General features: G+C 43.6%; 1 protein-coding gene across 3 annotated transcripts; it reads left to right on the forward strand.

Moving 5' to 3' along the window:
- Nucleotides 1-56: 56 nt before the first annotated feature.
- ACOX1 (acyl-CoA oxidase 1) lies at nucleotides 57-20,807 on the forward strand. Of its 3 annotated transcripts, none has more exons than XM_051634585.1 (14): nucleotides 57-229; nucleotides 1,210-1,369; nucleotides 10,071-10,231; nucleotides 11,922-12,029; nucleotides 12,545-12,664; nucleotides 13,666-13,781; nucleotides 13,971-14,140; nucleotides 14,488-14,650; nucleotides 15,346-15,536; nucleotides 15,762-15,941; nucleotides 16,582-16,687; nucleotides 16,770-16,913; nucleotides 17,931-18,137; nucleotides 18,764-20,807. In XM_051634585.1, exons 1-14 carry the CDS (start codon nucleotides 121-123, stop codon nucleotides 18,812-18,814), a joined length of 1,986 nt encoding a protein of 661 aa, XP_051490545.1. In that variant the 5' UTR covers nucleotides 57-120; the 3' UTR covers nucleotides 18,815-20,807. The 3 variants fall into 3 exon arrangements, with proteins under 3 accessions (XP_051490545.1, XP_051490546.1, XP_051490547.1); XM_051634586.1 differs by lacking the exon at nucleotides 10,071-10,231 and adding an exon at nucleotides 7,009-7,169 and having other exon boundaries at nucleotides 75-229; XM_051634587.1 differs by lacking the exons at nucleotides 57-229; nucleotides 10,071-10,231 and having other exon boundaries at nucleotides 1,239-1,369.
- Nucleotides 20,808-21,364: the final 557 nt, after the last annotated feature.

Consider the following 21,364-nt stretch of genomic DNA (forward strand, 5'->3'; position numbering starts at 1 on the left):
CCTCCTCCTTCCCGGCAGGCACGGCCCCGGTCGCGGCGGGATGACGTCATTGGGGGCGTGGCCGGCGGCGGAGCGGGGGCCGGTGCGGGCGGCGGGGCCGGGAGCGGGGCCGGGGCCAGGATGAACGCGGACTTGCAGCGGGAACGGGCCGCCGCCACCTTCCAGCCCGAGCTGCTCACCCACATCTTGGATGGAGGAGCGGAGCGCACCCGCCGCCGCAAGGAGATCGGTGAGGGCAGGCCCGACCCCCGGGGGGCGGGGGGGGAAAGGTGGGGGGTGGTGAGGGGAGAGAGGGAGAGCCGAGAGGGGAGCTCTGGGGGGAGGGAGAGCGGGGTGACGGAGGCGGGGATGAGGGTGGGGAGGGAGGAGGTTGTGGGGAGAGGGGCTGCAGAGGAGGGGGAGGCGGGGAGGAGCTGCTGGGGAGAGGGGAGAGCTGTGAGGAGAGGAACTGGAGGCTGAGGGCTGCCTGAAAGTGGGGATTTCTGTCTGAGAGGTTAGAAGGGAGCGGTGTTCTGTCCCTAATCCCCCTTTTCTCCCCTTCCCAGAAGGGGTTTCCTCTGAACAGTGTCCTTTTACCTCTCTCCTTCCCCTTTCTCCAGAGGGTAAGAGGCAGCTCCCCATGGGCATTTCTCTGGGGCCCTCTCCCCTCCTTTTCCTTTCCTGGTACTCTCTTGCCCAACACTACAAATATGACCTGTTTCTCACCCACCAGCACCGTGAGATGTCAGTACCTCTATCCTCTTCCCAGCCTGCTCTGTGCTGGGACTGTCAGAGGCTGCTGTTGTGCAACCTCTGTGCCAAAGGGGACACAGAAACTCGATGGCAGCTTGGTTTGCACTCAGCATAGTGGGAATAATAGCTGTGCCCTTTGGGAAGGAGTTGTATGGGGATCAAAGTTCATGAGGCAGTCGGCTGAGGCAGTAATGATGGTGTTTTGAGATTGTTATTGAGGGGCCTGCAGGCCTTTCATCAGTGAGTTAACCTCCAGCCAAGTCCTAATTTAAAATGTGGTTTATTTGTGAAATGGGACAGCACTGTTTCTAGAGTATCCAAGAAGAGCTTTGACTTCTTTCTGATTTCATGGACTTTTAATTTTCTCCTATCTTGCACCTTGAGGTGCAGCAAGTGAAATGCTGGATGGTTTCTCACCAGCTTCCTACTGAGGTCTGGGGAGGCTGAGTTTGTTTTCCTCTTCTGTTCTGTCCCCAGAGGCCTTAGTTATTAATGACCCTGAGTTCCAGCACGAGGATCTGAACTTCCTGTCCCGTAGCCAACGCTATGAGGAAGCCATCAGGAAGAGCTCCCTGATGGTGATGAAGTTAAGAGAATATGGAATTGCAGATCCAGATGAGATCTACTGGTTTAAAAGGTACCTAGCTGTTGAGTTTGCTTCTTGTGTGTGCTTTGATCATCACCAAGGACGTTAGAGTTGGGCTTTATTTTTCCTTTTTTCTATGTTTGCTGTCCAAAGGAAGCTGTAGACCTGTACAAAACCCACTGAAGTCTTGGCTTCAGTGAGTTTCAGAGGAAACCCTGGTTGTTTTCTTATTTATTTTTTTTTACTAGAAATGCACCATCAATAATTACACCCTATTTATTATACATGGTGCAGAGAGTAAAAAATGGGACTTCTAGTCCAATGTATTTTTTTTTCCAAGGAAATAAAAACATATACTGAGATATTTGGAATCTGAACAGATCTTGTGAGGTTGCATTTTTTCATAAAATCTCTTAAAGCTGATTACTTCACTTTGCACTTAGACCTGATAAAGTTGTATTACAGGCATGCTTGAAAATGTTCCAAGATAGCTTATAAGTTCTTGTTTATAACTGTCCTGTCTCCCTCCTCCAAGCTCCTGGTGCTGTAGTGGCTCCTGTTGACCTAGAGGCATTTTATTTATCTGGTGGTATTACCCTTGGATTAAATTAATAAACCTGTCTTTACATCTTGAGTTTCATTCCTTCCAGCTTGCAGGGAACTTCATTCCTGACTTTGACCTGTTTATCCCCTTAGTTCTGTTAAACTTACTTTGGTAGAATAAAACAGAAACAGCTTAACAGAGAGATCACACAGCTCTAGAAATCTGGTTGTAGTACCATAAATATATCCTCTGGCACATTAAATGAACATTGTACATGAAATTATGTATTGGTAGAATCACAAGCCCCCTCTGTCTGGATTTGTAGAAAAGCTGCCATTTGCCTCAGGACATGAATATGGGGACTAGTTAGTTTAAATCATCTTGTCTGCTGTAGTTTAATTTCAGAGACATTGGTCTACACTGACCTGTGTCATGAAAGTTCTTGTGGAAGTACTGAAAGAGTTATTTTGAAAACTGGCATTGGTGGACCATGACAACAAGAAGAAAGTTCAGTGGCTGCATCAGATTATTCAGGTAGTGCATAGCAGAAGTTAATAATTTATTTTTCCTACACAAAGGTTATTGCTGTTGCTTCAGTTGTTGTATAGGGAAGTTGCTTCAGTTGTTTTTGTTTTGGTTTGGGTTTTTTTGTGGAGAAAATTCAGAGAAGTCTATCTGTATCCCAGCTGGCAAATTTCCATGGCTTTTGCAATGTAAGTGCTGTCTTTTGGTAGCATTGCTGACAGTGTTTTATGAAAACAGGGTTTTTCTGAAGTACTCAATAAATTCTAGGTTTTTTCTTTCCAGAAACCTGTTTGAGAGCCAACAATTCTTAACTTGAATTGGATGAAAGCTCAGTAGTTCATAAAGGTGCCAAATACATCCATAGCCTGTGTGATAGGAGTAGTCAGGTGTGACTAGTCAAAATTAATGATCCCAAATTAACTGAGACAGTGGGCAAGGTTTACCTTTTTATTTTTCCAGAGTCAGTTCTAATTGGAGACATTCAGAATTTCAGAAGATAATTGCAGTTGCTGTAGCCTGACTGTATTTTCCAGTGTCTTCTGTAGCAACACGTAGAAGAATGAAGAGCTGCACATACACTTCTTACCTTCAGGGGAAGTTTGTTTGCTCTAAGAACTTGATATTGTTCATATTTTTTATTTCTTTACTATAATGCCTGGTGTTTGTAAGGGAGGCTGTTGGCTTAATGCTTCTTAACGAGTGGAAGAAATTAAAGGATTATTTTTTCATCCTTTGATTTCATTTGCATTTTAACATCTGGCCCCACTTTCCCACCTGCTGAGTGTCAGACGTTTTTTAAGCTTGGTGAACTCCACCAACTTGCAAAATTAAGTTTATTTCTATCACCTGTCCAAATGTGCTAATTGATGGTAACTAAAAGGGACTTGATTTGTGTAAAAGTTGATCTGGAGAAGCTGTGATTGGGTTTATTCAGTTTTCCAGACTGGAAAACTGAATGGATTTGTGACATAGCTGAAAAGAACTTCAGGAAATCGATTGCAGTCTTTGATTCAGATGTCAAGTTGTATTTATTGTGATTGACCCTCACATTTTCACATCTAGAGGTCAAAAATATTTTCCCAATAATCTCTCAAGGCTTGTGATTATCCTCAAACAGAAGGGACAGATTTATTTACATAAGCAATTTTTGAGAGTTTTGAGCTAGTTGTTTTCCTGTTGCTGTTGTATATTACCAGAACTAAAGTAGGAACCTTTTATTCCTGAGTGACCCAACTCTATAGCTTGATTTATCAATAAAAGAGGAGAAATTATTCTTCCTTCAGCTGGAGATCTGCTTCAACAGTTGTTGATGCTGTGACATGTGGAACTGAATGCTCCTCCCTGATTCCACAAGGGCTGATTTGGACTCCTGTGTTTTGGAGGATCTATTAAAATATATTTAAAAGCCGTTTTAATGGCTTTTCTTCGTGTGTCTCAACATGTGTCAGTCACAGTTGCTGCTGTGACCTCAGCAGCCCTCAAGAGCCAATATTTAAGATTTCTTTTCCAGTCTAACTGCAGCAAAATACCTGTCAGCATGAAAAAGGGAAGTTACTCTGATGTGTCATGCTCCACAGCTCTTTGAAGAGAGCAATCTTCAGTTTTAATTCACCTTCAAGTTCAAATAACCTTCATTAAGGAAAACGGGATTAAATGAAGGAGTGAAAAACAGTTGTGAGAAACTGGGCAGGGAAGAGGAGATCCAAGAGCTGCAAGTCAACAAGTGATTCCAGTGTCTATAAGCATTGCAGGAATGTGCATTTTTTCCTGTAAGAATTGGTCCTTGCTTCTCATTTGGCCACTGAAGTTAGGCCCTGGAGTAGCTTTTGGCAAATCAAAACAGAAAAACCGTAGTAGGGGCCCTATGAGCCACTGCTAAATTAATTTGGAGTGGATGAGTCTGTCCTGGATTTGTTGATACAGCCAGAAAAGGAGCTTGTTATTTGTTAACTCTGAAGCCCAGTAAGCACAGGTCAGACATACACCCTGCTTCTCCTCCACTGAGGAACTGCTAAAAGCTGGAGAAGTTTGCTTGTGGATTTAGCTTTAAAGGAAATGACCCTGTTCTGTGACCCAGTTCTGCAGCTTGAGAAGGTCTTTGCAATTGTTCATCTAGCTTTGGAGTCTCTGAAAACACAGATTTTGCTTTAGTTGTGCTCCCTTAGCTCCCAGATCTGCTTACCAAACTCATCTGTCAAATTCAAGCGCCTTCTATTCCATGGGTGGTGTGGGTTGCTGTGAAATCTAGAAAGATCTGTATTGCCAAGGCAGTGTGTGACTACACGTCTTCCTCCTGTGTGTGGATTTGGAGTTGCAGCCCTCCTCTTAGATCACAGATTGTTGTAACAAGTTCTGCCTACAGACCAAGGAGGTAGATCTTGGTGATTGATCAAATGGCTTGTGCGAGATGCAGCAGAGTGCTGGAACAGTTGAACAATGCAGCCTTTGGAGAGCAAGCTGTGTGGGTAGTGGGAAAGGAGAAACTGGGAGGGGAGAAAGAAATAGAAAACCTGTTGTTCCTCCCTTCACATGTCGTGAGAAGAACAGAATTCTCTGTCATTCAGGTTGTTAAAAGCCGTGTTAAGAAAACCCTAATTGTTTAGTGGGGAGTAGTATGTAGAGATGGAAAGTCTGCTGTAAATGAGCTGGCTTTGAGTGCTGCTTTCAGCTTTGTTGATGCAAGAAGCTGTGAATTTAATCAGTGGAATAGTATCACCTTCTGACACAGGGATGTTAAAGCATCTACTTGCAAAATGGCATTTTTCTTATTCCTGCCAGGGAAGGTGATGGTTAAATGTGAAATATGTGGCATTTGTGGTTAAACTCACTGATAGGCAGTGAGACTTGGCTGGTGTGAGCTTTTTTTTTTTTTTTTTTTAGCATTACCTTCAAAGAGATAGTGTCTGACCTGATTTTTCTGACAGCAAAGTACGTGCTGCACCTTTGCCACAAGTTCTTTCAATGAAAATACACAAGGAACTGTTCAAGCTCTTCCCAAGCTACGTGTTTCAAAGCCAGTATTTGCTTTCTCCCTGTAGATTTGTCCTTTGTGGGTCCAAGCTGTAGATGCACAGTGATTGTGCTGAAGGCAGTGAGGAAGTAAAAGGTGCTGCTATTGCTTTGTGGGTCCTGGACTAAAAGAAGGACATAGGAAACCACAAGAATGCTGAAAAATATTCTGTCTTGCTGTCCTTGTACCATTTTTAAGCCCTTGGTTACCCTGATAACTTTGGCTTTGTAAACATATGCTGCTGTAGGCAACAATATTTTCTGGTAAGAGAGCTGTCTGCCTTGATCCCAAGAACTCTAGACATGGGACTTGCATTCACACCAGCTTAAAAAACATTTAATAAATTAATCACTAGCTCCAGATTACTTGATTAGAATAGTTTCCCTCCTGGAAAAAAATCCACCACTCATTCTGTCTTGTCTATTTAAAATAAGGGTTTTCAACGTGCTCTTCAGTGGTGCTGAAGAAGGTTTATCCTGTTTTCCCTCACCCTAAGGCTGAATTTCACAGCTTGTACAGGGATCTGGTTTTGAGTTATCAATTATTTACTCTCTGCTCCTAAGGACTCATCCCAGGCAGGGTGTAAAATGCCAGTCACAAATGCTACTGTAGTTTGACAAACTGCATCCCTTGTGCAGTGCAGATCTGTGTTGGCAACAAACTTTAAAATGTGCTCCCTGGGCAGGTATTAATACTTACTATCCTTATTATTAATATTGTTATCCTACCAGATGATATGTTTCCCTTGTAAGGTGTTTGAGGTAGGTGGGAGGGATCTTGTACGTAGGTATCCATGCAGAGCACTCACTTGTTCTTCCTCCATCTTAGACTTTAGATGGAATAAACATTCTTGTGCAGAGTGATTGAAGCTTAAAAAACTGTTCAGGCTGCTGAATGTTGAAGAGAACACACTGTCATGTGCTACTGAGCTTTTACACAGTGAAACTTTCTAGCACATTTGTGTTTAGAACTTGCTTTAATTGGGAATGTACTTTCCTGCTGTCGTGGCTACTAAATTAATAGAGCTTTCTCTTAATGGAGTGACTTCTGTTTTGGTGAAGCACACTGAAAATGTCTGATCTCCTTTCCATTCCCTTCAGCACTAGCCTCTAACATGAATTTTAATTGAAAGTGGGAAGGTGAGTTCCTGATCTCACAGCTGATAGAAGCAGCTACAGGTAATACAGAGCTCTTCTGAAAAGCATTTAGTCACCTAAAGCTTTTTCCTTTTCCATACATAGTGCCTCTAGCTAATTAATAATGGCCTAGTTCTAGGCTACCAGGAGCAGTGGAATCTATTCCCCCCCAAAGCCTGAGAGAGGGGGAAGAAAGCAACTTGGTCTTCATGTCCTCTGTTTTACATTCCCCATAAATCTTTGTAGGATGCTATTTTTTCCAGTTACGTGGTAACAGCAGGATTCATGGAGTGAAGAAAGCGCTTGAAAGTAACATTTATTTCCCCATTAGCATTCCTTCTGCTGCCTCCTGATTTGGAGGTTTCTTATGAAATAGTCAGAGTTTATTTATCTGATGCTACAGTTGGCAAAAACCCTTTCAGGATCACAATAAGAGTAAGACTGAGATCCAGATCCCTCTGTTTCTCTCCTGTAGAACATGCTTGGGCAATTTTCAGGAACCTTTTGGTCTCCACTTCAGCATGTTTCAAAAAACCATGGAGACCCAAACGACTGATGCTCAGAAGGAGAAATGGCTGCCTCTGATCTGTGGAGTCAAGATAATTGGCACCTACGCCCAAACCGAAGCGGGACATGGTTAGTTCCCTTCAGGGATGGATGGGTAACCTCTTTTCTGTAACTCCAGTTGGTAAATTGATGATGCTCCATTGGTAAATCTAAAAGGAGAAGGGTAAAAGAGTCTGGTTAACCCTTTGTGTTTCCTGCCAGACAGCTGCTTTATTTCACATCCTAACAATCCCAGAATTAGTTTTGGTCTTTCCCAGAAAGCACCTCTTAGCTGATCACTGACTTTGTAGTTGTGTACCTTTGTTTTAAGATGAGGAGGTAGTTCCAAGCCATTTTGAGTCTGAATTTCACCTGAAGTGGTTGCAACGTGTCAGTCAGCAGTACAGTGGTTTTCATTTTTGCCTGAATTTGGGGCATGTGTATCTCAGAGTTCTTAGGTCATGACTGGCCTGCATAAAGAGGTCAGAAACATCCCTGGTGATGCAGTGTGGCAGGGTGAGTTTGCACCTTTTTGGTTTTGAAAGTAAGGTATGCTTTGCCCCAAGCACTTCTCTTCCAGATGCTACTCCATTGCAGCTGCACAACTCCATGGGAAGATCTTGGTTTCAAAGAAGAAAAACATCTTTATTCCTACTGTTGTTGGAAATGACTTTTACTTCTTCAAATGGGAGAACATTTAATGGATCAGAAATCAGACTTCTAGCCCAGAACCTGGAATTATGGCTGTTAAATACCAGCAAGGATAGTTTAACAAACCGAAGACTTCAGTGCTTGTGCTGGCATCTGAACTTGGAAAGAAGGAGATGTGCAAGTCTGGACAATTGCTGAAGATGGAAGGTGATGCCAATTTCCTGTTGTTCAGTTACAGCTACTCATGGCAGCTGGAACATCTGTAGATGCAGCAGAGGTGGAAAGACCAAACCCACCAGATGCTGGAAGCTGAGAGACAACTGGATGGCAACAATAAATGCCTGCTAACCTTGTTTGATTTTTTTCAAACCAGCTTCTTTAAATCAGACACTCCTTCACACCAAAGTGATCTATTTCACTATTTCACATTCAATCATTGCACTTTCTTGCCTGTTGAGGGTCTGGATTGCTTGTGGTTCTCATGGTTTTTAGTGGTAAAATGGGCATTTTTTTACTTAACAGAAGTAATTTAGTAGGAGTGTGAAAAAGAAAATATACTTTCCATGCTGAATAGTGAAAATGCAACTGTTTGGCATTCCTGCTGTATCAGCTACTTTATCAGTAAAGCTGCAGTAATTGTCACTGAGCTCTTCTGAATTTAATCCTGATGTTTAGAAACTGATGATGAGGGGAGAGACCTCTAGATTATTGACTTGAATCCTAGTCTGGTTGGGTAGTTACTCAGTTTTTTCTTAGTGAGTACCTACTTGTTAGCCTGTGATTATAAGCTAGTCCATAGTGAATAAGTCTCTTGAAAAAAAATAAAAGAAAGAAGAGGCAGAAATAGCACAGGGCTGAAAAGGAACCAAAAAGGAGTAAAGAAAAGTGTGTTCTGTTTCTCTGTGGTTTATAGCTATTGCTAGTAAATAAGGATTTTATTTCTCTCTTTGACTCTCAGCTGTGTACTTCTCACCAGTACTGAACTCACCTAAAATCTGGTATTCCTGATGACCCATTAGCCCCCTGTTGATCTTGGTCACTGTTCAGTCATAAAGCTTATAAAACATTGCTTCTGTGTTTAGTTGATGGCTGAGTTTATTTGCAGGTGCCTGAGGATATCAAAGAAAAGAATTACAGCTCTTAGGAAGTTCTAGGGATAGAGCTAGTTGATAATAATGTGTGTTTAGAGGTAACACAAGAATGGATTCTTCCCACCTTGATAAGAAAGACATCTGTGAGCTTGAGCTGAGCTCAGATCAGTGCTTTTTCCATAATGCATCTCATTTAAATAGATCTATTCCTGTTAAAGAGCAATTACATTATTTGATATATAAATCTGCCAGATGGGCAACCTTTCTACAGAAGGTACCAATCCTCAATTTATATCCCCACTATTTAAAAACTCAAAGCTATTAATATTTAAAGATTTAACAAGCATTTAGGTATTTATATTGAAAAACTTAGCAGACCACTTAACTGCCCAACAGTGGTGTTTGAGAAGTTGGAGGAATAATAGTTCTCATGAAATGTGTTTTATTGGAGAGACTTCGTGTGGTGATTTACAGGTTGAAAAATGCTGGCTTTCTTCAGGAGTTGGACTCAGTGATCCTGATGGGTCCCTTCCAACTCAGCATATTCTATGATTCTTACCATGTTGTTTGTGTTCACAGCTTTGACTTCCACGTGCAAAGCACTGTCCTTTTAAGAGAGCTTTTAGAAATAGCAAAAGGTGAAGGGAGTCAAGACTGATCTTTGATTAAAGAAGTGAAGTAGATAGTACAGACAGCTAAGGCTTTTCTTTTTTACGAAAGTTCAGTGAAAAACTACTCACTTGGCTAGATAAACTGGGACTTTACCAGGTTCTACCCTCAAACCATGAAAAAATAAAAGTGGACTTTGTATCTTTGGGTGAAGATTTGCTTCATCCAGCCAGATCACATCATCTACAAACAGACATTTTGACTCAGCCCGTTTAACTTGGGTATCCTCTGCTTTCCAGTCCATAGTGAAGATCTGGTCTTGTCTTTCCTTGGTTTGGATTCATCCTTTTTTGTCAGCCATGGTGCATCAAAACCACAGGAATGTTGCAAATGCATTTTATGCACAGGAGGAAGTGCATTGCAGCATGTCATTGCTTTATTATTCAGGCCTGAGAAAAGGACAGTGCTCTGGCTTGCTGAACCACGCTTGCTGAATTGCTCAATTCTGATTTACACATGAATCTTTTTGTTTTCTCTTTGTCTCTTCCTGAATCTCCTCCATGAATCCTCATGCTTGCTTCCTTTCCCCTTCCCCCATAACATTCCCTTCACACTCCCATCCCATAACGCTTCTTCACAGCTTTGTTCATCGTGGACGACCTGAGCCTCTGGACCTTCATCTGGGCATGTTCCTCCCCACCCTTCTCACCCAGGCAACCCCAGAGCAGCAGGATCGCTTCTTCATGCCTGCCTGGAACTTGGAGATCATTGGCACTTATGCCCAGACTGAAATGGGCCATGGTACAGTACATTCACTAAATGCTATTTTTAAGAATGGTTTGTGTGCAAAAGATTCTCCTGCTTGGAAAAAAAATGTGTTTTACCCCAGAGTTTTAACACGTGCAGTTGTGGCTTCAGGAAGGGATGAAATTGTTAATGGATCTTTATGCCATGTGCTGCTTGCTTTTTTTTCCCCTATGGGAGAGTTTGCCTGTAGTTTTGTATATATATGCATCCTGAGAGCTCCTCTAGTGCCATTCAAACCAGGGTAGGTTGTTGCATGTGGCTGTGGTGGTGTCACTTGGATGACATCTGTTCATTTTTATGCTTGCCCTTCTTTCCAGTGTGATTCCTGCTTTGCTTTACTTAACATTCAGTGTGAAGACAAAAGGACAGACCTTTAAGGTACTGAAAGAGATGCCAAAACCAGTAAGAGTTGCTTGTCACCTGGGGCTGAACATGGATCAGAGAACATGTGGATGACCTCGTTCCAGTGCTCATATTTTGTGGGGAGCTTTATTCCCCCCAGTTCGCTAGTTTACTCCCATGTGTTCTTTTTAATTGGACCATGACATGTGTTTTTTGAATCTCTGTCTCAAGTAGATTTTGTTCTTTGTTACTCCTTTGATTTCAAGCTTTGAAATGGATTTAGATTAAGTCCAGCCGTCTTGTGATTGCAACACTTAACCCAAGTTTCAAAGGCAGGATAGTTTGACATTTGAGAGTTGCAGGTGAGAATTGTTTTCTAAAAATGAGCAGGATCCACCTTTGTGCTGGAGTGAAATGTAGAGACTGTGTGAAGCATAAAGTAACTGGAAGTCTGTGGAGAATCTCTTGCAACTGGTGAGGTTTGAAGACCTTTTGCAAGCCAAGTAAGTCTGTGTTAAGCTGCCTGTGGAAGTCTACTATTAACTCCACGTGCTGGAAATGTCTTTGCATCAAGGTGATAGCAAGGTGTTGAAACTCTTGTGTAGAGTCAGTGGCTCTTGCTTTGTCAGCCAGGTGTGTTTACAGCTTGTCTAGTTTTAAGCAGGTAGGTCTGGTGATGTTTTGGGCTTTTTTGATGCATGCAGGGACCATGCCACGCTGAGACAGGGGTGTGTGAAGTGAAGAGCTGGGGGCAGAAGACAAAGACTATCCCTGGAATTGTTCCATTCATCCTGTCTGCAGTCTCTTCATCTACCTGCATTAGTCCCTTAATATACATGTGCCATTGCTTGTTGTCTTGGAGCTGTGGATCATCTTGTTTGGGAGAAACTGCTCCATCAGGCGAGGAGAATGTAGGCCTGGTGAGGGAATGAAGAGCTGATGGCCACTGCTTATTTCATCTTGGGGCTGAAAAGTATGATTTGTATTTTGCAGTTGAATCAGATTGCAGATTTAGTGCAATCCAGTGAGCTTGTTTTCGAGGACCTTTTTAACTGAGAAAGGGCTTCTGGTGTAATAGCAAAAAGGTGTCAGATTGGAGGTGCTTGGAAAACTAGTCTTAGACCACTGGGAAGAAAACGAACATCATGTTTTTTGAGAATTGGCTTCAGGTCCCAGAATATGGTCTTTTACTTGTTCTTCCTTAATTGGTTGATATTTAGTCCTCATATAGCCTAAAGTTGAAATCTGTACATTACTACTGGAGTTGAACTTCCTATTGCCCAGTCTTGTCTCTGTTTTGTGACTGACTTTCTGCCAAAACAATGTGTTTGCTTATTTTCAGGAACTCATCTTCGGGGTCTAGAAACTACAGCTACTTATGACCCTGCTACCCAGGAGTTCATCCTCAACAGCCCCACTGTGACCTCCATCAAATGGTGGCCAGGTGGACGTAAGTGCATCACAGTGTGTCTGTATCTGGAAAATGCATGGAAAAACTTAGGGAGGTGATGTCATGTGTCTTGTATCTCCAGTGTGATGATTGAAAGTTGATCTAGAGCTGGCTGGAAGGCAGTGACTCTTGCACAATGAGTAACAGACTTATCAGAGCCTTCTAAAAACCTGGCTTATCTGTGTGCTCTGGATTATTTCTCAGAATGGTATACACTGTGTGGATTTGGTGTCATTTTGCACCATTTGTATCAAAATCTTTGCACTACCTGCAGCTCCACTGGCAGGTTTGCCAGGGACTTGGTGTTGTCTAGACAAGAGAACTGCATTGTGCAACTTTCATGGAGTTAAGCAACGTTGTTTCTCTAGCTGTAGGATTTAGACAATAACCAGTGTTGCAAATCTGATTTTCTAACACGGGATAAGGTAATCACAGATCCTGCTTTAAAGAGTGGAACTCCATGTAAATAAGTAGGTTGACTGTTTTATTTTTCCTTCTGACTCCCTCTCCTGCAGTTGGGAAGACATCAAACCATGCCATTGTGCTGGCACAGCTCTACACTCAGGGCCAGTGCAAAGGGCTGCACGCCTTCATCGTTCCCATCCGGAAGCTGGGCACCCATGAACCTCTGCCAGGTAAAAAATTAATCAGGGTTTAGCCCTCGTGGAAGGCATTAGCTCTGCTTCTCTCCAGCTGTGAACAGCTGCATGTGTCTTCATAGAATGATTTGGGTTGGAAGAGACCTTAAAGATCATCCAGTTCCAACCCCTCTGCATGGGCAGGGACACCTCCCACCAGCCCAGGCTGCTCCAAGCCCCATCCAACCTGCCCTTCAACACTGCCAGGGATGGGGCAGCCACAGCTTCCCTGGGCAACCTGTTCCAGTGTCTCACCACCCTCCCACTCAAGAATTTCTTCCTAATGTCTCACCTAAATCTCCCCTTTTCTAGTTTTAATCCATTCTCCCTTGTCCTCTCACTACACACCCTTGTTGAAAGCCCCTCCCCAGCTTTCCTGTAGCCCCTTGAGGCACTGGAAGGTGCAATAAGGTCTCCCCAGAGCCTCCTTCTCCAGGCTGAACAATTCCAACTCTTTCATCCTGTCCTTGTCAGAGAGGTGCTCTAGCCCTCAGATCATCTTGTTAAAGAACATGGCTTATTTCACTAGCTGATTTAGTGAGTAGCTGGTAGGTCACAGGGCTTAAACCTTTAAGAGTCTTTCTTGAGACTGAACTACCACTAAATCTTTTTTCCTGTCATGCTTTCAATGTGAAGATGAGTTTGGGATTTGATTCTGCCCAGTGTTTCCCAGCTATGCATTCTGTGAGGCAGCACATCCTTATACTTTCTGGAGGGGAAAGAATACCTTTCGTCATCCTCTAGCTAGAAGTGAGTTGGATAATCTTCAGAGACATCTCCCCCAGTGACAGGATAGTAGGACTGCAGGTAAATTATGAAGAGCCCCGTGTGTTTATGTTCACTTTCCATCAAAGGGGTTAAGGTCCTCATTAGCTGTTCCTCCTAACACTGCCAGGACTTGCTGGAAAACTAAGTAGTTTCTTTATTGGATAAGTTTTGAACTTCTGATGTGGTGTTTAGTGTCTATTTCTTAATGCAAGTGATTTTGTCTGTGGCAGGTATTACAGTGGGTGACATTGGGCCAAAATTTGGTTATGATGAAATAGATAATGGCTACCTGAAAATGGACAACTTCAGAATTCCTCGGGAAAACATGCTGATGAAATATGCTCAGGTAAAGCACTGAACTTGATTTGCTGTTGGCAGTGGATACTCCAGGTGCTCCTCTGTGGTGTATCGACAAGATTGTAGGTTGCTTGTAAATGCTGCTTGATGAGTTTAGAGCTTGAGAGGTGAACACATAAAAGGGAGCAAACTTTAAACATCACTGGTTTGGGGTTGTTTGGGTTTTTTTTTTTTGTAGGTTGAACCAGATGGTACCTACGTGAAACCACTTAGTGACAAGCTGACCTATGGGACCATGGTGTTCATCAGGTCCCTCATTGTGGGTGACTCAGCTCGCTCCCTGTCCCGGGCTTGTACCATCGCCATCCGGTACAGCGCTGTGAGACACCAGTCTGAGCTGAAGCCTGGGTGAGTGCAGTGATACAGCAGAGCAGCCTAAGTGCTGAGGGAGAGTTCCCAAGTTCTGGGGGAAGAGAGCGACTGTGACTGATGTAGTTTGCTTTGGTACTTGATGGTTTCAAAGCTCTATTTCATCCTGGGGAGTCAGTGATCTTTCATTCTCAACTGCCAAACACCTTCCCCCTGCCAGGGGCTTTTGCTGTGTGGTCTGAGGTAGTGGGGCTTGGTGTGGGTGCAGCTGGGACTGTCCAAGTGGAGAAACTACTTAGAGTTGAATAGGACTTCGAGAGTTGAATAGGACTTTGTGGCACCTTTGGTAGCCACTGGCATACTAACTCATCTGTATCTTGCTCTAGGGAACCAGAACCTCAGATCTTGGATTATCAGACCCAGCAGTACAAACTGTTTCCTCTCCTGGCAACAGCATATGCTTTCCACTTTGTGGGAGCCTACATAAAACAGACCTATCGTCGTATCAGTGGAGACATCAATGAAGGGGATCTGAGTGAGCTGCCAGAGGTACTGTGTCCTCTCTTGATTTTATGTAAGGTTTCTTCACAGCCATGGTAGAACAGCTGTCAAGCCTTTTTGGCTTTCACTCATGAAACATCTTGTAATTATTAAGATTCAGAGATGCCAAACCCAGGGATTGCCAGTGACTTATTTCTTCATTTGCACTGGTCATTTAACAGCCCTTTGCCAAAAAAAAAAAAGTAGGGAATAGTGCACAATGAGAAAACTACTGTGATTTTATTTTTTTAAAAGATGACTTTCCAGGAATGATGACATATCACTTGGGAGTGGAGCTAAGACCTGTGCTTTAGCTTTTTGATTGTTCTTCCAAGTCACTAGGGTAGTACTGATGCTCAAAGGCATCAGTGCTATACTGAGGGAGGGGCTAGGGTTGTAGGATGTTAGTTTTCAGGTAGGAATCCTGTTTGAGAACCTAATGTGACAGTAGACAAGTGAAAACAGTCTTGTACAGGTGTAGAGACAAAAAGGAGGCAGTCCCCAAAAGAAATCTTTACATGTGCAGAGCTTTCCATCTAAACAGTTTGGGTCAGGAAAGAGTCATCACCAGAAAAACAAGACCCTGCGGGACAGAGGAAGGACGGTGTCAGCGCTGCATTTCTCCTGGGAGCTGCAGTACTTAGCATCTGGGTTAAGAATGGAGAACAAAAAATATCTAAAGTGGCTTTGCTTTGGTCCATCAGCTCCACGCACTGACAGCAGGGCTGAAGGCGTTCACCTCCTGGACTGCCAACGCTGGGATTGAGGAATGCCGGATGGCGTGCGGCGGGCACGGCTACTCGCGCTGCAGCGGCATTCCCGACATCTACGTCACCTTCACCCCGTCCTGCACCTATGAGGGAGAGAACACAGTCATGATGCTGCAGACAGCCAGGTAGGGTAGCTTCTGCCCAGAGACCTTCTTGCTTTGGCATCGTGATCTTTGTAGCTGAAATGATGAGCAGGAGAGTGTCCCATGTCACCCTGAGACTCACCTCTCGCACTTGCCCTGTTTTTAACAGAAAGGCATATTCCTGCAGCTGACCCTAGGTAAGGTGACATCTCTCCATTCAAACAACTCTTTTTTGAAGAGTTGCTATCTGTTGGCTCTTCTTTTCAGATTCCTGGTCAAAAGCTACAACCAGGTCACTGCTGGGCAGCGGGTCACTGGCATGGTGTCCTACCTGAACGACCTCTCCAGGCAGCGCATCCAGCCGCAGCGCGTGGCTGCCAGGAGCGTGACCGTGCGCATCAACGATCCAGCCAGCTTGGCAGAGGCCTACAAGGCATGTGCTGCCTGGTAAGTTCACACTTTGCAGCAAAATGGTGTGTCCTGGGAGGTGGCAGTGCTGTGCTGCTCTGTTCAGGTGAGGCTCTCGAGGCGTGGCTTGCACAGCTTGGCTCCATGTGCTGCTTTCAAGAAGTGACACACTTGAGGAGGTTGCGTCAGTGTTAAGTGCTTGGAGGTTACACAAGGCTACACACAGCCCACACATAGCCTAGTTACTCTGCTCTGTTCCATTCTGAAGTCTCTTTCTGTTTTGTAAATGTAAATATATTCAAGCATAGAAATACCAACATTGCTCCAACTGCCTGCTCAGATATCTATCTGGAGAGATACAATCCTGATATTAAAGCCTCTTGTGAAGGAAGCATAAGAATAGAAGATACCTACATTTCAGGAGATATTTAGGCACCACCTGTGTGGTGTCAAATGTCATCCTACCCCTCTGTAGCTGTGTTTTAGCTGCAGCAGTGATGGTAAGGGTTTCAGAGCCACAGCTGCTCACTCCAGGCAGTGTATTCAGTTGTTGCACACAACCTCTGAGTTTTTCTGATGTGTCAAGACTTGTGAAATTCATGTGAATTTAGTATACGGAACCTTGTTATCCTGGTTTTACTGCATAACCTGTCTTTTATGTCTGTCTTTTATGAAATAGGCTTGTGGAAGCTGCAGCAAAGACCTTGCAAGCTGAGCTGAACCACAGAAAGAGCAAGGAGGATGCCTGGAACAGAACTTCTGTTGATCTTGTGCGAGCATCTGAGGTCAGTGATGTACTTGCCCAAGAAGTGTGCTGTAAGAGCTGCTCATCTCTTCATGAACTGATTAACCTTTTGTTTCTGGTAGGCACACTGTCACTATGTGGTAGTGAAGCTTTTTGCAGCAAAGCTGTCTGAGGTCAGTAATGCAGCTGTCCGTGCTGTCCTGACTGATCTGTGTCTCCTGTATGCCCTCTATGGGATCAGCAAGAAGACAGGGGATTTCTTGCAGGTTGGTGTCTTTCTCTTAACACTCCCAAACTCTAGACCCAGAGTCTTTGTTTGCAAAGATACTTTAAATGCTTAACTGCAGGAATGCTAAGGCATAAGGTATTGTTGACTTGCAGAAGGTCATTAGCAGTGGAGGTCTGATTGAAGGCTCTTGTCAAGTTTCCCTTGTGATCCACAAGAAGCAGAGTTGGATGATAAATGGTAATGTGGCATCTGTCTAGGTTAACTGAAATGTTTCCCAGATGGTGACCAGGTGTATGTTAAAAAACAAGGAGCTAATAAAGGAGATGCAGGTTAGACATGCTGTAAGAGCTGTATGGATTTGTAAATCAGTGCACAAACACACTGTGACTCTGGAACAGGGTATAGTGGTGACCTTGGCAGTGCTGGGTTAATGGTTGGACCTGATGATCTTAAAGGTCTTTTCCAACAAAAACAATTCTGTGCTTCTGTGGAAATGGGGATATTGTACTGCAGATCTAAAACCAGCTTTCAGTGAAGGGGTTCACATTGTCAGGCACTACTTCTCTTCCTTCTTGCAGTTTGAGAATGTATTTGTGCAGCAGTGGTTTATTTTGCCTTCAGGCAGACATAGTATGTGTTATCTTCCCCTCTTCCTCTTTGCTGCTGACCAAAAAGTTCCCTGAAGCTAGGAGGGATTTCATACACACGTGTGCACGTTCTTCTAGAAAGCTTGCTACAGAGGTTAATATAACAGGCACTGAAGGATTTAGTGTCTCCCATCAAAGATGAAATAGCTAGCCAGCATGGTGGGCTGTGCTAGCCAGCATGGTGGGCTGTGCTAGCCAGCATGGTGGGCTGTGCTAGCCATCCCCTCTCCTACCCTTTGGCAGATTGCCAGTTTGTATACTTGGCACTGAAGAAAAAAACTTGAGTGTTTTATGAACTGCTGGACATTGGTGTGGGGAAAGGCTGACCTATGTTAGGCTGTAGGGGAGGGAAGCTTCTTGGAACTTTCCTACTTTCCTGCTCATCTCTGTTGTTTGTTCCCCTCAAGGCGGGTATTCTGAGCGATGCCCAAATCACACAAGTGAACCAGCGTGTGAAGGAGCTCCTGGCTACAGTCCGTCCCAATGCAGTAGCCCTGGTGGACTCCTTTGACTTCCATGATGTACATCTGGGGTCTGTGCTTGGCCGGTATGATGGCAATGTCTATGAGAACATGTTTGAGTGGGCAAAGAAATCCCCGCTGAACAAAACACAGGTAAAGAAGCTGTATTTCTTCCTCTTAGGTCACGTGTGCCCAGAGAAATAATTTTGGGTGGTTAAAAGAAATTGCTCTCGTGTAGTACTCAGGTGTTGCATGGCTGCCCTAAGGCTGTAGCTACAGCTGAGCTAATAAAAGAAACTGAGCTGAGGTGTCAGTGTCCCTCTTCCATCAGCCAGAACAGAACTCTAAGTCCTGTCTTGGTGGCCTTTTCTGGCTTGATTTGATTTGGACATACTTATCCCCTACAATGGGCTCCCACCAGAACTTACTCCATGTTTTTGTGCTTCTGGAGTCAGGGGTTCTTAGGAGCTTCCCTGCACTCCCCGTAGGAGTCCTCTGCCAGTTTGCTCTGAATTCAAATGCCAAAGAATTATCTGTATGGATAGAAGATGCCTTTCATTATTCCAAGAAAGGTAGTGAGGAAGCTGTTTGTTTTGCCTTATATTCTCACCTTTGTGTTGTAAAGACACTCAAATACAAGACTTAGCTGACTGTTCTTAAATCTCCAAAGTGCCTCTGATTCCAGTTTCCTTAGTATAAAAACACACTGCAAGAAGAGCTAAAACTGTTCTAAAGCTGAGGCCTGACCTTCTTGTAACCACTGTCTTCTCCTCTTACAGGTTCATGAGTCTTTTCACAAACACCTGAAGCCACTGCAAGCCAAGCTGTGAAGCCTGCTGGTTTTTTTCAAATGCACTCTTCTCCTGACCTGAAAACTGGGTGTTTACATCCTTTCTTCAGGCACTGAAATCAAACTTTTCAAATCCTAGTAGCTGTAGGACAGTGAATAATTGTAGCTTTTCTTTCCACTTCTATAAATTGAGGAGGTGCTTGAGGAGAGTGCATAGGAATTGATGCCTGGTTTTAAAGTGCAATTATAATCGTAAAATTAACCTTCTAAAAATCTGGGAAAGCTTTATGGATTCATACAAGGATTGCTTTTGTGAAGCTGCTGACTAGAGAGAAGTTACTGTCAACTGGAAAGCTAGCAGGATTTCACTACTAAGTAGTAAACAGCCTTCAGGCAAAAGCTTCTAATGAGCAGTTGTGTCCTCCCACCAAAAAAGCATCAATGTCTTGACTTTTTTTTTTTAGTATTATTTTTTTAAGATTAGCACCACCTCTCTCCTTCTTTGGCAAATATTGATGCTGTCAGAAGTCTCCTGCATAGTTTTGTGCACATGAATCTGCATGTGGCACTGCTTCCATGATGTAGCTGGGAAGCAAATACCCATCCTTCTGTGCTTCATCTTTCCAGAAGAAATCTTCATGCTTTCCAGGACATCTTCCTTTCACTGCCCTGCAGAGACTCCTTTTGCCTGTGTGCCATCTCCAGCACTGGCACCTTACTCTTTGTTAATAGGAAGTCAAAGGAGAACATAGTGATGCTGCTCTAAGGAAAAAAAAAGAACAAAAAACAACACAAAAACCAAGTAGTAACAATCAGCTCAGTGCTGATAATAGATGCTCTGCCCTTCTTTTAACTGTTAGTATTTTTGTAGCACTATCTCAAAGCACTTTACAAAGATGAATTATGATTATTTCATGTGAAAAACCACATGGAGTGGTACAAAGTGCAAATTTGACCTGGAATGATGAAGCCAGTATTCTAGGGCAGAAGTCAGTTGACCAGGGTCCTTGGGTCTTCAGTTTGTTCTGGGATGTTCTGGTTTTTAAAGGCATTCTTCAAGAAAATGACAATCCCAAGGGAAGTGTCCAGATTGTTTTGGGTTTGTTTTGGTTTGTTAGGTTGTTGGTTTTTTTCCTATCCACGCATTTCCAAGGAGCTCTCTCTGATTTTTGCTTGATTTTGTTTTTTGCATTGACTTGGGATTTGCACAGTGCTGTCTGGATTTAACAGATGGAAGATTTAGCTTTTAGTAGAACCTACTGATGCCCAGTGAAATCAGTGCAACTACAACTAGGCAAAATCATTGCTGTTTTTCAACACCAATAACTCTGTCCAGTAACAATAAAACCTCTCTTTGCAACAGATAAGAGCAGCTTTCATCTTAAAATGGTTTAAAACTTCAGCATACACCCAAGTCCAGAGGAGGGCCATGAAGATGATCAGAGGATTGGAGCACCTCTCCTATGAGGACAGGCTGAGACAGTTAGGGCTGTTCAGCCTGGAGGAGGCTCCAGAGGGACCTCATAGTGACCTTCAAGTGCCTCAAGGGGCTGCAGTAAAGCTGGAGAGGGGCTTTCAACAAGGGCTTGTAGTGAGAGGACAAGGGGTAATAGTTTTAAACTGGAAGATGAGAGATTTAGGTGAGACATTAGGAAGAAATTCTTGAGTGTTGAGACCCTGGCCCAGGTTGCCCAGAGAAGCTGTGGCTGCCCCATCCCTGGCAGTGTTGAAGAGCAGGTTGGATGGGGCTTGGAGCAACCTGGGCTGGTGGGAGGTGTCCCTGCCCATGCAGGGGGGTTGGATCTAGGTGGTCTTTAAGGTCCAACCCAAACCATTCTATGGTTCTATGATCCTGCAGTTCTAAGAAGTTGGTTCTCTTGACAGCTTTGGTATCTGTTGATGTCTCTTAATTTTGGATCACTTTTCATGGAGTTTTTCCTGGCGCTAGCAGTCGTCAGACACAATCTTTGGTTCCACATGCAGTAGCTGAACAGAAAGAAATGTTTAATTTTAAATAAAATAATGAAACTTGCCTTTTGGCTGCTGAGTCTTTCAGGTTGTGAATGGAACCAGTGCTCTTGAGGATACCAGAGGAGGCTGAAGCAGGCTTTGCCTTCTGTTTATTCAGTAGAGCAGGGGAGGGGCAAGTTAAAAATGTTAATTACAACCCTGCTAGCCAACTGCATGTACACATTTAATAAATTACAAAACTGTGTTTTCAGACAGAATGTCTTTCTTTCATGCATTGCCTTCAGTGGATTTCATTTCAAGTGATGGGTGAAGCAGAATGAATTCTTCAGAAGGCTTTAATTAGCTGGATTTCATTTGTCTTACTTCTAGTCTGACCTTTCTGGCCTTGCTGTGCCCACAACCACAGGGAAAACATTACAGCTCCCGGGCAGCAAAACTGATCACTGCCATGATTTAACAAGTGTTTGGCAGCAGAAGCTTTAATTCATAGAAGCTATTTCTTTACCTTTCCCCCCCCCCATCATTTTGGAGGAGATGGTGATAGGAGAGCAAATGCTGTTGGTGTGGACACCCTTTTCCATCTTGCTGCTGTTGGGGGTAATACCCCAGTGCCACAATC

The sequence above is a fragment of the Apus apus genome, chromosome 17 (assembly GCF_020740795.1).
Source record: "Apus apus isolate bApuApu2 chromosome 17, bApuApu2.pri.cur, whole genome shotgun sequence".
In the NCBI taxonomy this organism is placed as follows: Eukaryota; Metazoa; Chordata; class Aves; order Apodiformes; family Apodidae; genus Apus; species Apus apus.

Excerpts from the sequence above, each read along its gene's own strand:
- ACOX1 (XM_051634585.1), top strand. The coding sequence starts at position 121 with ATGAACGCGGACTTGCAGCGGGAACGGGCCGCCGCCACCTTCCAGCCC. Across the intron at positions 10,232-11,921 it reads CCAGACTGAAATGGGCCATG|GAACTCATCTTCGGGGTCTA; the intron begins GTACAGTACATT and ends GCTTATTTTCAG. Across the intron at positions 14,651-15,345 it reads ATCTGAGTGAGCTGCCAGAG|CTCCACGCACTGACAGCAGG; the intron begins GTACTGTGTCCT and ends TTGGTCCATCAG.